Here is a 12,494-nt window from a genome sequence, read left to right on the forward strand (position 1 = left end):
TCTGGCCGAGCTCCCTTCTCTGGCTAGGTCTGGACGCCACAGGTCGCACGCCCGCGTGGGGGATTTCTAAAGGAATTAATGTGCCGTGTCCCCAAGAACAGGGTCTGGCTGGGAGCACATCCAGGATCGGGCCGTTATTCAGCGTCCTGAGTGGAGTCTCTGACTGGGGAACTGCTCAGAGACCAGAGTCTGCCTGGGGGACGGGGGGGACAGGGGTTGCGGCTGTGAGCTGGTGAGGAGCAAGGCATGTGTCGCTGTGAGGGGATGGAGCTGACCCTGGTCCCTCGAGATCAGGTGCTGGTGAATGAGAAGGGGGACAGGGCTGTGAGGAACGGGGTTTTTCTTGGCCCCACAATATTCAGTCACTGTTCCCTGCTGTGATTTTCTTGATGGAAAGTGGAAATACAGATTCAGTGTAACTCTCTAACAAGGATGCAGACTTTCAGCAGCCTGTGATTTTTCGTGTCCCCACAACAGGATGGGCCTCAGGGACAGAGGTCCTTGGTGATGGGACAGACCATCCGCTTCATTTTACAGAGAAGAAAATTGGGGCTGGGGCAGCGTGAATTACACGGGGTCAAACTGGCCACCAGTGGCCTTGAGCGTAAGGCCGGGAACCTCGGCTCTGGCTCCCAGGTGCACGCGGGGTCCATGCAGACAACTCTGATGTGCCCGGTCTCCATGTTTGTCTGGAACAATGGCCGGGCAATCGCACTCTGGATTCATGTTTTTGGAGTTAATGCTTTTCCTTTGTGGCTGGGAATAAAAATGGCAGAGGGTATCCCGGCCCCACAGCCCCACTGGGGACAAGGACATTCTTCTCTCCCATTACTCCCTCCCCCAAATGACCCAGAAGCCCTAGAGTTGGGGGTCACTGAGGTCCCCGTGGTTGCTGATGTGTGTGGCTGTGACACCCCATCCTCAGCAGATGTGCCAGGACTGCGTTGACCAGCAGTTGTCTCAAATCCCGGGTCTCCTGCTCCCCTGCAATGCTGCCGGGAGTGGGGGGACCGCCGCAGGGTTTCTGTTAGGGGCCACAGGGCCTGGGACCTGGTGTCCCAGGGAAACCAGCGAGCACTGTGACTCTGGGTCCAGACCCAAGCTCGGGGGAGGGCGCTGGATGGGCACACTGGGAAGACTTCCTGGAAAATGGTTTCTAGAGCCAAAGGCCAGTCCTCGAGAGTGTGACACCCACAGCCCCCTTTTCCCCAGCTCCGTTCCACCTGCGCCCCTAACTCTACTGCCCTTGCACGTGTGCTGCCCCGTAGGCCGGCAACCCCTCGTTCCCCAACCCGCGCCGGAGGCTGCGCCTTCAGGACCTGGCCGACCGCGTGGTGGACGCCTCCGAGGATGAGCACGAGCTCAACCAGCTCCTCAACGAGGCCCTGCTCGAGCGGGAGTCCGCCCAGGTGTAAGTAGCCCTGCACACGGCCTGGCCTGCGCCCCACAGCGCGTGCCTTGTTGGGCCCTGGCTCGGGGTTCGGGAGGTTGCGGCTTGACTCTGGCCCCTTCCTGACAGGCCGAGGCGGGTGTGGCATCTCTGTGTCACGGGGCTTGTTTCCACTGCAGAGTGAAGAAGAGAAACACCTTCCTCCTCTCCATGCGCTTCATGGACCCCGAGATGGAAACCCGCTACTCGGTGGAGAAGGAAAAGCAGAGCGGGGCCGCCTTCAGCTGCTCCTGCGTGGTCCTGCTCTGTGCAGCCCTGGTGGAGATACTCATCGACCCCTGGTGCGGGCCTGGGGGCACTGCAGGGCAGAGGCCGGGGAGGCGAGGGCCAATGAGCTTCCTAGGCCGGGGGCAGGAGGGGTGTGGGCACCTCAGCCGCAGCCTGGTGTGGGGCAGACCTTGTCTGTTCCTCGCCCCCCGCTGGAACTCGCAGCTGCCCTCAGACCCAGGGAGTGTGGAGGGCTCTGCCCAGGACCCCCACCCTTCTCTCTGCTCCCTGGGGGTATGGAGTAGTACCAGCATCAAAATGGGGATCAGACCCGGCTGAGAAGGCCGAGGGGCAGAGGATCCAGGGGGTTGGAGACCTCGGCTAGCTGGGCCCGAGTGGTTCTGGGATAAGGAGACAGGGGCTGGGGACACTCCTCAGCTTCAGTCACAAGGACGATCTGGTTCCCTTCCTGGGCTCATCTCAGTAAAGGCTGATTTTAGGCTCAGGGCACAGAGTGGTAGCTCTGACACAGCAGCAAGTCCCTGGGGCAAGAGGGTGTCGTGGAGTCCCTGCCTTAACTGCTGATGCCCAACAGGAGGACAGCTCCCTCCTTCCTTCCCTCCCTGCCTGAGCCAATCAGCAGCTCGCCCCTGCTCAGGGATTTCCCATCGGAAAGGAGCCCTGTCGTTCGTTTGGGGAATGTCCAAGAGCCTTGGACTCCCATGGTCCCAGGTTCTGGACACACTTTACTGTTGTATTTCTTGTATGACTGTAGGCATGTCGCTAAGGGTTCCTGGAGCATCAGTTTACTCATCTGCAAAGCCAGAGCTGATGATGGTAACCTGAGGGTAACAGCATCTGCCTTAGCTAACTCTGAGGGTTGTTGTGTGGATCAAATTCACTCATTCACTTCACAGATATTTCCTGTCTACTTTGTGTCCAGAGCTAAGATCTAGGGATGGAGCAGTGAAGGCCATGTACAAAAATCCCTGCTCTAGTGGAACTTACATTCTAGAAGGGGAAGATAAACAAGTAATCAAAATGTGTATGCAGACAGGGATGAGTGTAACAGATAAAAGTCAGGTGAGGAAGAGAGATGGGGGTGCTGGTGGTGAGATAGATTTTGGTTGGTTTGCATTTTTATATGGGATGCTCGGAGCAGGCCTCACTGACAGGGTGGCACTTCAGGGAAGACCTGAAGGAGGCGTAAGAGGTGACCAAGGATCAGACACTGGATTAGCAACGTGGAAGTTTCCAGGGCTCTTGGCAAGAACACTGAATGCAGTGAAACCACATGGGAAGTGTGTGAGAATGCGGGATTTGGGGACAGTGAGTTTCTTGGAGTCCACAAGATGAGGTGGATGTGGAAAGGACCTTGTCAACTGTGAAGCTCTGTGCAGCACTAAGAGGGTAACCGAGCGGTGCTCAGCAGTGCAGGGAGCTGCTGTGTGCTCCAACCTTCTGTTGTAGCAACAGGGCAGCACGTTCCTCCCTACAAAGCCCTTTCCAGGTGTTGATGGGGCTCTGCCTGGGCATCTGTGAGTGCGCCCTTCTCTGGGAAACGTCCTGACCAACAGCCACAGCTCCAGAGGGTTGCCTCCTCCCAGGCCCCACACACAGCCCTCAGGCCCTTAATGTCACAAAGAACTTTCTGGGGACAGGCTTGTGCCTTCCATCCAGGGCCTGCTGTGTCTCTCCTTCCCCGTGTTCTGCTAGCCCTTCACCCAATCTCACTGCTCCTTTGGGTCCTCTCCCTGACTGCCTTCTCCCTGTTATAGGCTGATGACAAACTATGTGACCTTTGTGGTGGGGGAGCTTCTGCTTCTGGTCTTGACGATCTGCTCCCTGGCTGCCATCTTTCCCCAGGTAAGAAGCACTTTTTCTTTTCGCTTAGAAGCCCTCCAGAAGGGTGTGTCCCTCCCTGTAACACTGGGTATTGATGGAGTTAGGCATTCTCTCGGATCCCTACAAACACATTACAGAGCATCTGTCAGGGTGGTCCAGGACGATCCATCCATTCATTCATTCCACATTCAGTCATTCGTTGACATCGGCTGAGCACCCACTGGGGCTGGGCTCTGGAGGGCTCTGATGGTGGAGCACGCATGGGTGTGTGAGTCCGGAGAAACGGGAGCCTGTGTAGGAGGGGAAGAGCAGTGGAGGCCCCGCAGGAAGGTTGGCCTCGACTGCAAAGGACCTTGGAATGCCAGCAGCAGATTAGGACTGACTTCTATCAGCACTGGGGTGCCATACAGAGTTTTTGATTGGAAGACAAGGCAAAAGTAGTGTTTTAGGAGAATTAATCTGGCAGGTGGCTTGCCAGGTAATGGGAGATTTAGGTGCACTGACTAGGGAAAGGCAGGAAGAGCCAGGCAGAGGCGGCTGGCCCTGAGAATTCTTCCGTGTTGGCCATGGCACTTGGCGATAAGGAGCAGGCTGCTGCTGGCTGGTCCCTGGGTCCTCTGTGGAAAGCGTTCTGCTACCTGGGAGCTGTGATGTGTTATAAATATGTCACGTAGGGGTGAGCGCGCCTGGATTCCTGTGTGCCCTTCTCAGCTCTGCCGCACTGTCAGCTGTGGTCAGCAGACACGCAGGACGCTATGTTTTAGGTTCCTGGGAAGTATGGGAGCATGACTTTACAGAGGAAAAGGCTCATGGCCCCGAAACTCCATTCCTTTTAGGCCTTTCCTAAGAAGCTTGTGGCCTTCTCAACTTGGATTGACCGGACACGCTGGGCCAGGAACACCTGGGCCATGTTAGCCATCTTCATTCTGGTTATGGCAAATGTTGTGGACATGGTGAGTGCCCGCTGTCCTCGTGGAAGGGACACTCCCGCTTTTGGTAGAAAATGGCTCCCATACTGGCTGGCATGGGCAGCTTGGCCAGCCGTTCCTCCACCATGAGGTTCCTCCAGGTTTGGGCCGGCATTATGTTCCTAAACCAGCCATTCCAGCCAAACGGGAGGTCTTCTCCCCAGGAAACCTCTGAGGCGGACTGGTTTCCCCAGCTCCTCTTTCCCAGGGTTCAGGAACCCAGTGTCACGGCCAGGTCCTGTGCTAGGTGCTCTACATCCTCTGACTCACTTAATCTTGTTTTATTTATTTCTACTTTTCAACCACAGTTTCCATTCATCACTTAGCCTGTAACAATCCCAGGAGGCCAGTATTATTAGCTGTAGTTTCATATGAAGAACCAGTGTTCACAGAGGTTAATTCACTTGTTTTTAGTCACACAGCCAGTAAGCGAGTCAAGAATTGAAGCAGGTCTATCTCCCAGTCCTGTGTTTTCTTCCTTCACATCTCCCTACTCGCCCTGGGGCACAGTATGCGCAAGCAGAATTCCCTAAGGGGCGGCAGGGGTTTGGGGGGGGGGGTCATCATCCCTCAGCACCAAGGGGGGCAAACCTCTTCCCCTGCAGGAGCGCTCTTGTGTGGCCTCCATCCATCCTGGTGGGGCCAGCCTAGGGCTGGGTCACTGGGGAAAGCAACTGCACAGAGCCTCAGTGGCTGGAGGCAGACAGATTCCTCTTCTCTGCTGTCCTGTGTTTATGGAGACACTGGGGTCCCAGGAGGGGGTGGCCAGATGCTTTCTCGGGGAGGAGGGAAAGCAGCTGGAAGCCGAGATCTGTTGGTTCAGAGCCACCGGTCACTTACAGAGCACTGCGTGCCAGAAGCCGTCGTCCATGTCTCCTGTCAGTCCTCGCAGCTCCTGCCTGCTCTGGTAGTATGTACTGCAGACACTCTTTTTTAAAAGCCCTACTTTTCTCAAATACAATGCTGTTAGGTTATTTGCTTTGTTTTCTTTAACAACCTAAGGCAGGAAAGAACCCGGCGCGGAGACGTGCTGTGGCAGCAGCATAGGGGGCGCAGCCATGGGCCCACTGATCACGAATCCCACTGGGATGGGACTGGGAGCTCCGGAACCTCAGGCGCCCCTGGGCTGCACGCGCCACAGTGCAAGGAGGCAAAGCCCCACGCCCCCGGCGTGTCAGAACACACCTGAGGGCTGGTGCCCAGACCTGGGGACCGCTGTTCAACAGGTCACGGACACCGTGCAGGAGACCTGGAGACCCTGTCACTAGTGAAGGGTGAAAGCCTGGGAGTCGGGAAGACTCTTCACATGCTAGAATCCCATGCTGAGAACTTCCCCAGAGCCTGCCACGCTCCCGTGGGTGCCGGGTTCATTGTTTACGGATGCACTTTCTCCTGCCTGCCCCTGCCCATCACTGGGACCAGCGGACAACTCCAGAAACGGCAGACTGGCCGCCCTCAGTGGAGCTGTGAGGCCTGGCTGACTGGCTGCCCCGACAGTCCCTCTTTAACAGTGTGAGGTGGGCAAGAGCATATTGGCTTTGAAACCTAAAGACTGGACACTTAGCTCTGCCTTCACCCCTTGCTAACTGTGCTACTTTGGGCCAGTATGGCCTGAGTTTTCTCAATGATGATGGTGATACTAAAAATACTCAGGGAATTTTTGTGAACATCAAAAGGTACAGTTCTTAGGAGGAATGGCTAACATTTGTATTACTATTCCTTAGTAAATCTTCCCATTCTTCTCGGTGTTTCTGAGGGAGCCATGAGAAATGGCAGCTGAGCATACGCTGCCCCAACAGCCTTCTCTGACCAGTGTCCTCTGTTCCCTTGACCCTGTGTTCTCGCCACGGTCCTGACCTCCAGCTGAGCTGCCTCCAGTACTACATGGGACCCAACAACGGCACGGCAGGGACGGAGACGGAGGACGGCTGCATGGAGAACCCCAAGTATTACAACTATGTCGCTGTGCTGTCCCTCATCGCCACCATCATGCTAGTGCAGGTCAGCCACATGGTCAAGCTCACACTCATGCTGCTCGTCACGGGCGCGGTGGCCATCATCAACATCTACGCCTGGCGCCCCATCTTTGATGAATATGACCGCAGACGTTTCCAGGAACATGAGTAAGATGAAACTTGTTTGGGAATCTGGATTTTCTTCCTTTCCCTGACCCCCCGGCCCCCCACTTCAGAAGTCATGTGTCTCTAGGGCTCATCCAGGGGCTTATATGGGAATCGGAGTTCACAGCTCCTCACAGATGTGCCACTGAATGGCCGTGAACCTGGGATAGATCTTCCTGTCCTGATGAGCGGGAGATCTGGGTTGCCTCAGTGTATGGCCGGGCACTGGCCTCTTGTACCTGGATAGGGCCCGAGTGTGCTATTATCTGCCCAACAGCTTTCCTATGGTCGCCTTAGAGAAGATGCAGATCCTCTCCACCCCTGGGTTCAATGGCACCGACAGGTAAGGTGGCTGCTTTCCCTCCTGGTCTGCATTTTCAGCCCCTTTCCTCTAGAGACAGGCAGTGCCACAGGCCAGAGCTCCATGATCTCACCAAGGCACATGGCACGGGATGTCAAGTAGAGAAGCCAGGATGTGCTTCTGTAGGAGGGCTGGGGCAAAGGCAGAGCGATACGGTGTGGCCCCGGCCACCCCGAGTCAGAGCAAAGCCTGGAGAGCAGGAGCAGTCTGTTTGGAGGGTGGGCTGAAGAGGCTGGAATGAGGGGGCAGTGGAGTCAAACGGCTGGTGCTGCATTTAGCTGGCAGGCGGGACAGCCAGCAGAAACATGAGAGGATGCCGCCTGGGACCCAGAAGACCTGGAAGCTTTGTCTGCTGCAGCGCTTCTCCTGGAGCTGCAGGCGGCCCAGCTTCCCCGAGTCCCAGCTTTAACCCTTAAAGAAGAGAGTGGACTGGAAGCTCTCCAAGGTCCCTTATAGCTCTAAAATTTTAGAAGTTTATGATTCAGTGACTTGACTAGAATCAAGTTTTAACAAAAAATTACTTAATAGAAGATGGGTAGAAGACTATTAATAGATCTGTCACAAAAGAAGAACTCTAAATAGCTACTAATAAATGAAAAGCATTTAAGTAATCGGCAAGTCCAAATTAAGACAACGAAAGACCATTACACACGTACCAGTTTGGCGAGAATTAAGTCTGATAATGCTAAGTACAGTGGTAACTCATACACTCTTGATCAGAGTATAAATTGGTATGACCACTTGGAGTTATTTAAAATAGACCCATGACCCAGCAATTCCACTGCTGTATATACACCTTAAAGAGATCTACGTACATAGGTATGTGCCAGGATATATAGACAAGGATTCGTAATAGCCAAGTACACAAACATCCAAAACAAATGAGAAGGATCCAAAGTATATAAATAGTGGATGGGTATCTAAACTGTGGTATATTCATATAATAGAATAGTATAAAATGATGAAAATAATAAACTATAGCTCCACACAAAAATATGAAGGTGTGATGTAAGAAAACTTTGCTGCTCAGTGAGAACCTGGATTTAATGTAAAGGCTTTTAAGCAGCTGGGAGGTTTCTGGGGCCTGAGGTGACGGGAAGAGCACAACCCAGTTGGAATAAAACACCCTGTATAAGAGGGCAGCATGGGTGCTCTTTCAGTAGAATTGCTCTCTGCCCCACAGGCTGCCCCTGGTGCCTTCTAAGTACTCAATGACAGCGATGATCTTCATCATGATGCTGAGCTTCTACTACTTCTCCCGCCACGTGAGTGCCTGTACACCCTCCTCTCCTACTTTGCTCACAACCTATCAGGGCTACCTGAGTTAGTAGGACCAGGATCTGAGAACCCAAAATCCTAAGGAATGCTGGTTTCCTTTACCCAATATAGCATGTGACCCTGTCAAGCCACCACCACCTCCATTTTCTGTTTTTTCCCTCAGCGATACAGGCAAAACAGTTCTTGACCTTTTCCTTCTGACCTCCAGGATGCTGAAGGAAGCATGGGGGAGGGGAATCAAAGCCTGGATAAAATCTGTTCTCCAGGCCAGGAGCTCATGGATCCTCCCTCACTCCGGCTCTGGGAGTCACTAACACACTGACCACAGAGCTAGAAGAGAAGGACAAGCAGCTGATGTTTTTTGGTTAATGGTTAAAAAAAAAAGGGGGGGGAGGAGACCAGGAAGTATCCATGCAAGGAATTTACTGCTCCACATTAGCTCAAGTGCCACCCAGTGGTCTGTCAGGGGAACTACAGCCTTCCCAAGCCACTTGGCCAGATGGGGCCTGCTAGAAAGGGGACTCTCCTCCCCTGGCTGGGGGATCCCCACCACCCACAGGCCAGACCTGTAGCAACAGTTAGGTCCCAGGAAGCTCCACACACCCAGAAGGCCCCTTTGAGCTCTGCTGTCAGCACGGGGTGGCCTTTTTAGTTAGGTGGATCAGAATTTCTGGGTCTTCTTTCCCTTGCTGTGTAGCCATCTTCCTCCCCGTTTCTCCATGCAGAACCCCTCAAGTCCCCATTTTTCATCTTCCCATCAGATGGCCAACTTAAGAGTGTACACCTTGTGTCTACAGGTGGAAAAACTGGCGCGGACACTGTTCCTGTGGAAAATTGAGGTCCATGACCAGAAGGAACGTGTCTATGAGATGCGACGCTGGAACGAGGCCTTGGTCGCCAACATGTTGCCAGAACATGTGGCACGCCATTTCCTGGGGTCCAAGAAGAGAGATGAGGTGAGAGGTGGCCTCATGCTGCAGCCTGGACCCAGAGGCTGTGTCTTCATCTGGCTTTCTGCCAGGGAGCCCCTGAACCCAGGCCTTCTCATGGCATGACAGTAAGGCCTGCTACAGTTATGTGAGTCACAGATCTCTGTGACGTCCCATCTTAGCAGACGAAGCCTGGGCTACAGCTTAGCTATTTGTCAACTGTGATCTTCTCAATAGAAGATCACATCTTCTTCTTCTTCTTCTTCTCACTTCTAAGAGGGATGTGTCTCATCCCTCACTTCCCAACTCCACTGTACCCTCTCGTACATTGACTGGGCTGTTACAGGGACTAGGGAAGCCATTTTTTATTTAGTCAAAGTTGTGGTGAAAGCTCCTTTCTAATAATGCAAAGTTGGGATAATCTGGGGGTGTCTAAAAAGCTGAGGGACTGATCATGGGTCGGAAGCACATTTCTTCTGTAGCACATTATTTAGTCAAGAGATTCTTTGAGCACTTTGGCCCTGCCTCTTTTTAGGAGCTATACAGCCAGTCTTACGATGAAATCGGAGTCATGTTTGCCTCCCTGCCCAACTTTGCTGACTTCTACACAGAGGAGAGCATCAATAATGGCGGCATAGAGTGTCTGCGCTTCCTCAATGAGATCATCTCAGATTTTGACTCTGTGAGTGTCCATCCCACCTCCCTCCTCCTGCCACAAAGCCAGCTCATTCCAAATGGTATCTCAGAATAGGCTACAAGAGTCGTTAAGTGGCATTCTTCTAGCTGGCCCTGTGTTCCCATGAGCCCTCCCTACAACGTATGGGCTTCTGGAACCGTCTAGAAATGCTGGGTCAGGGGCAGGGGTGGTGAGATGGGAGCCTGGAAAATCACCTACAAGCTCACAGGTAAAGACTGGCCAAAATAAGATCTGGAGGTCCCTCGGATTCCCCCTACCTCCAAATACAGACTCATGAAACACTAGGTTACTTGTACATCAAAGGAAATGCTTTTATATACATGTTCAACCACCCTAGAGATTGGCAGTTTTATCATAATGTTATGGTTATAGAAACTGAGGCTCAGGAATTTTGCCTAGGGTCATGTGGCAGAGAACTGGCAGAATAAATCATCTATGCGAAAGCATCTCTTGATGTTTTGTGGGGGTCATTGTAAACAGGCAGACTGTCATTTAGTTGGCTTACTCATTGCAATTGCTGACAGTTTTCCTTAATACTGGCTTTAGCTTCTAGATAATCCAAAATTCCGGGTCATCACCAAGATCAAAACCATTGGCAGTACCTATATGGCAGCTTCAGGAGTCACCCCAGATGTCAACACCAATGGCTTCACCAGCTCCAGCAAGGTATCCAACCAGCTAAGTGGCTAGAGAGGAGATGGGGCTCTGCTCTGAGGCAAGAGAGGTGGCCCAGGCTGAGTACGCGGGGAACCAGAACTTGCAAGAGTAGCTGACATTAAGCACTGCTGTACACAGGTACTTTGCACCAGCACCGAGCAATGCACATTTCACGGCGGGTTTACTAAGACAGTGTACGTGCTGCAGCCCGCTACTGCTCCGTGGCCTGCGTCTGGCACACGCTGCTGTGTAACTGCCATGCTCCCTGGGCTACTTTCCTGAGGACTGGGTGGCAGGACCACCTACACGATGTGGCAGTGGAAACATCCAGACTGGGGGGATGGTTTTGTTCAGTTAGACTCGTGGCGCCAGCTCTATTCACCTGCCAGAGGGAGAGGAAATGGCCTGCGGGGGCCCTGGTCTCAAGGGCTGTTCTTAAAACAGTATCATCCTATTTTATCTTACAACTGCCATCTCTATTCTATGGATGAGGTCAAAGAAACATGCCTAGGCCTCAAGTGCTTTTATAAGCTAGCTGAGAAGTCAAAATAAGGACAACTATCCGAAGCTTCAAGACCAGGTTCAGACAAGGTGATGAGACAGGACTCCTGAGCAGAGCGAGTCACAGCAGACAGGAGGCAGAGGGGGGCTGGGTAGGATTTGTCTTTCCCACCACCACCACATGGTGACAAGTGGGTGCTAAAGAGGGTGCTGACTCCTTTGGGGAAAGAAGTGAATAGACCTTTAACAACCAAGTGAAGGGACTGACCTCCAGAATGTTAAGGAAGGTGAGCAGGCTGCTGTCCTTATGGGCCAGACCGGCTCCTGATGCTTCGCGGTTGCTCTCTGGCGCAGGAGGAGAAGTCAGACAAGGAGCGCTGGCAGCACCTGGCCGATCTGGCTGACTTTGCATTAGCCATGAAGGATACGCTTACAAACATCAACAACCAGTCCTTCAACAACTTCATGCTGCGCATAGGTAAGGTGCTAGGCTCCATTCTGATACTGGGGACTCAGCAAATCAGCAGGAAGGAGAGGCTTAGAAAGACCCAGTGCATTTAGGTTGGGGGAAGGTTGTATGCTCATAGAGCTGGAGGGACCTTATGGGGGACCTTTAGTCCAGGCTCTTCTAGAGGAGCAGCCTGAAAGCTGGCTGACGGAGTCACGGTTAGCTGCACCTCTCCCACGGTTTACAGTGACAGCTTCCTCCTGAGTCTGGCTGGGAAGTCAGTTTGCTGCCTGCCTTTCTAAGGCACCTTCTACATCCACTGAGGGCTTTGCTCACCTCTGTCCAGCCTGTTAGGAATTAGCCACCTGCTAATGGGAATTTGAGTGGGGAGGTTTTAACTTCTGATGAGGTCACAGGAGGCCAAGTACCAGATCTGTCAGGAACTGGCAACTTCTATACTAAGCTAATCAGTGTATTGGGTATCACTGACAATTTGCTAAGCATGTGGTAAAGGCAGCATAAACAGGAGACGTGAATCCTGCCCTCCAATAACTTAAAGAGGCCGAATGAGGAATATGTTACATAACTGGGAGCTTTATGGTAGGGGTCAGGTGGCGAATTCTGAGAGGAGTTGGTAGCTTCGAAGAGAAGGCTGGCAAGTGGCTGGGCTGAACTTTATCCTCTGCCCTAGGCATGAATAAAGGAGGGGTCCTGGCTGGAGTCATCGGAGCCCGAAAACCACACTATGACATCTGGGGCAATACAGTCAACGTCGCCAGCAGGATGGAGTCCACAGGGGTCATGGGGAACATCCAGGTCTGTCCAACAACAGGGCCGAACATGTGCTCAGATGCAGGGACTGGGAACAAAATGGAAAGAGTGCATGTTCTGCGACCCACTGTCTCCTCCTTGCTGAGTTTGGCATGAGAGTGGCATGAGATGAAGGGCGAGAGTGGGAAAAGGCGCCTCCACGGCTAGCAGAAGGGAGAGAACACTTCAATCCCATTCGCAAAACTTAGGTGTAAGTTCTGGG

At 53.1% G+C, this 12,494-nt stretch overlaps 1 protein-coding gene across 1 annotated transcript in view; it reads left to right on the forward strand.

Annotated features, from left to right (window-relative positions):
- Nucleotides 1-12,494, forward strand: part of ADCY3 (adenylate cyclase 3) — a 57,464-nt gene that overhangs the window by 43,585 nt on the left and 1,385 nt on the right. Inside the window, exons 9-21 of the mRNA XM_054569004.1 lie at nucleotides 1,269-1,411; nucleotides 1,570-1,731; nucleotides 3,436-3,523; nucleotides 4,339-4,455; nucleotides 6,334-6,593; nucleotides 6,868-6,933; nucleotides 7,158-7,160; nucleotides 8,135-8,216; nucleotides 9,027-9,185; nucleotides 9,694-9,840; nucleotides 10,402-10,521; nucleotides 11,368-11,491; nucleotides 12,153-12,277. Of these exons, the coding sequence (XP_054424979.1) occupies nucleotides 1,269-1,411; nucleotides 1,570-1,731; nucleotides 3,436-3,523; nucleotides 4,339-4,455; nucleotides 6,334-6,593; nucleotides 6,868-6,933; nucleotides 7,158-7,160; nucleotides 8,135-8,216; nucleotides 9,027-9,185; nucleotides 9,694-9,840; nucleotides 10,402-10,521; nucleotides 11,368-11,491; nucleotides 12,153-12,277 (1,596 nt within the window). The remainder of the gene's footprint in view (nucleotides 1-1,268; nucleotides 1,412-1,569; nucleotides 1,732-3,435; nucleotides 3,524-4,338; nucleotides 4,456-6,333; nucleotides 6,594-6,867; nucleotides 6,934-7,157; nucleotides 7,161-8,134; nucleotides 8,217-9,026; nucleotides 9,186-9,693; nucleotides 9,841-10,401; nucleotides 10,522-11,367; nucleotides 11,492-12,152; nucleotides 12,278-12,494) is intronic.

Source organism: Pteronotus mesoamericanus, unplaced genomic scaffold (genome assembly GCF_021234165.1).
Source record: "Pteronotus mesoamericanus isolate MK-2021 breed Mesoamerican mustached bat unplaced genomic scaffold, CSHL_Meso_final contig_101, whole genome shotgun sequence".
NCBI classification, from domain to species: Eukaryota; Metazoa; Chordata; class Mammalia; order Chiroptera; family Mormoopidae; genus Pteronotus; species Pteronotus mesoamericanus.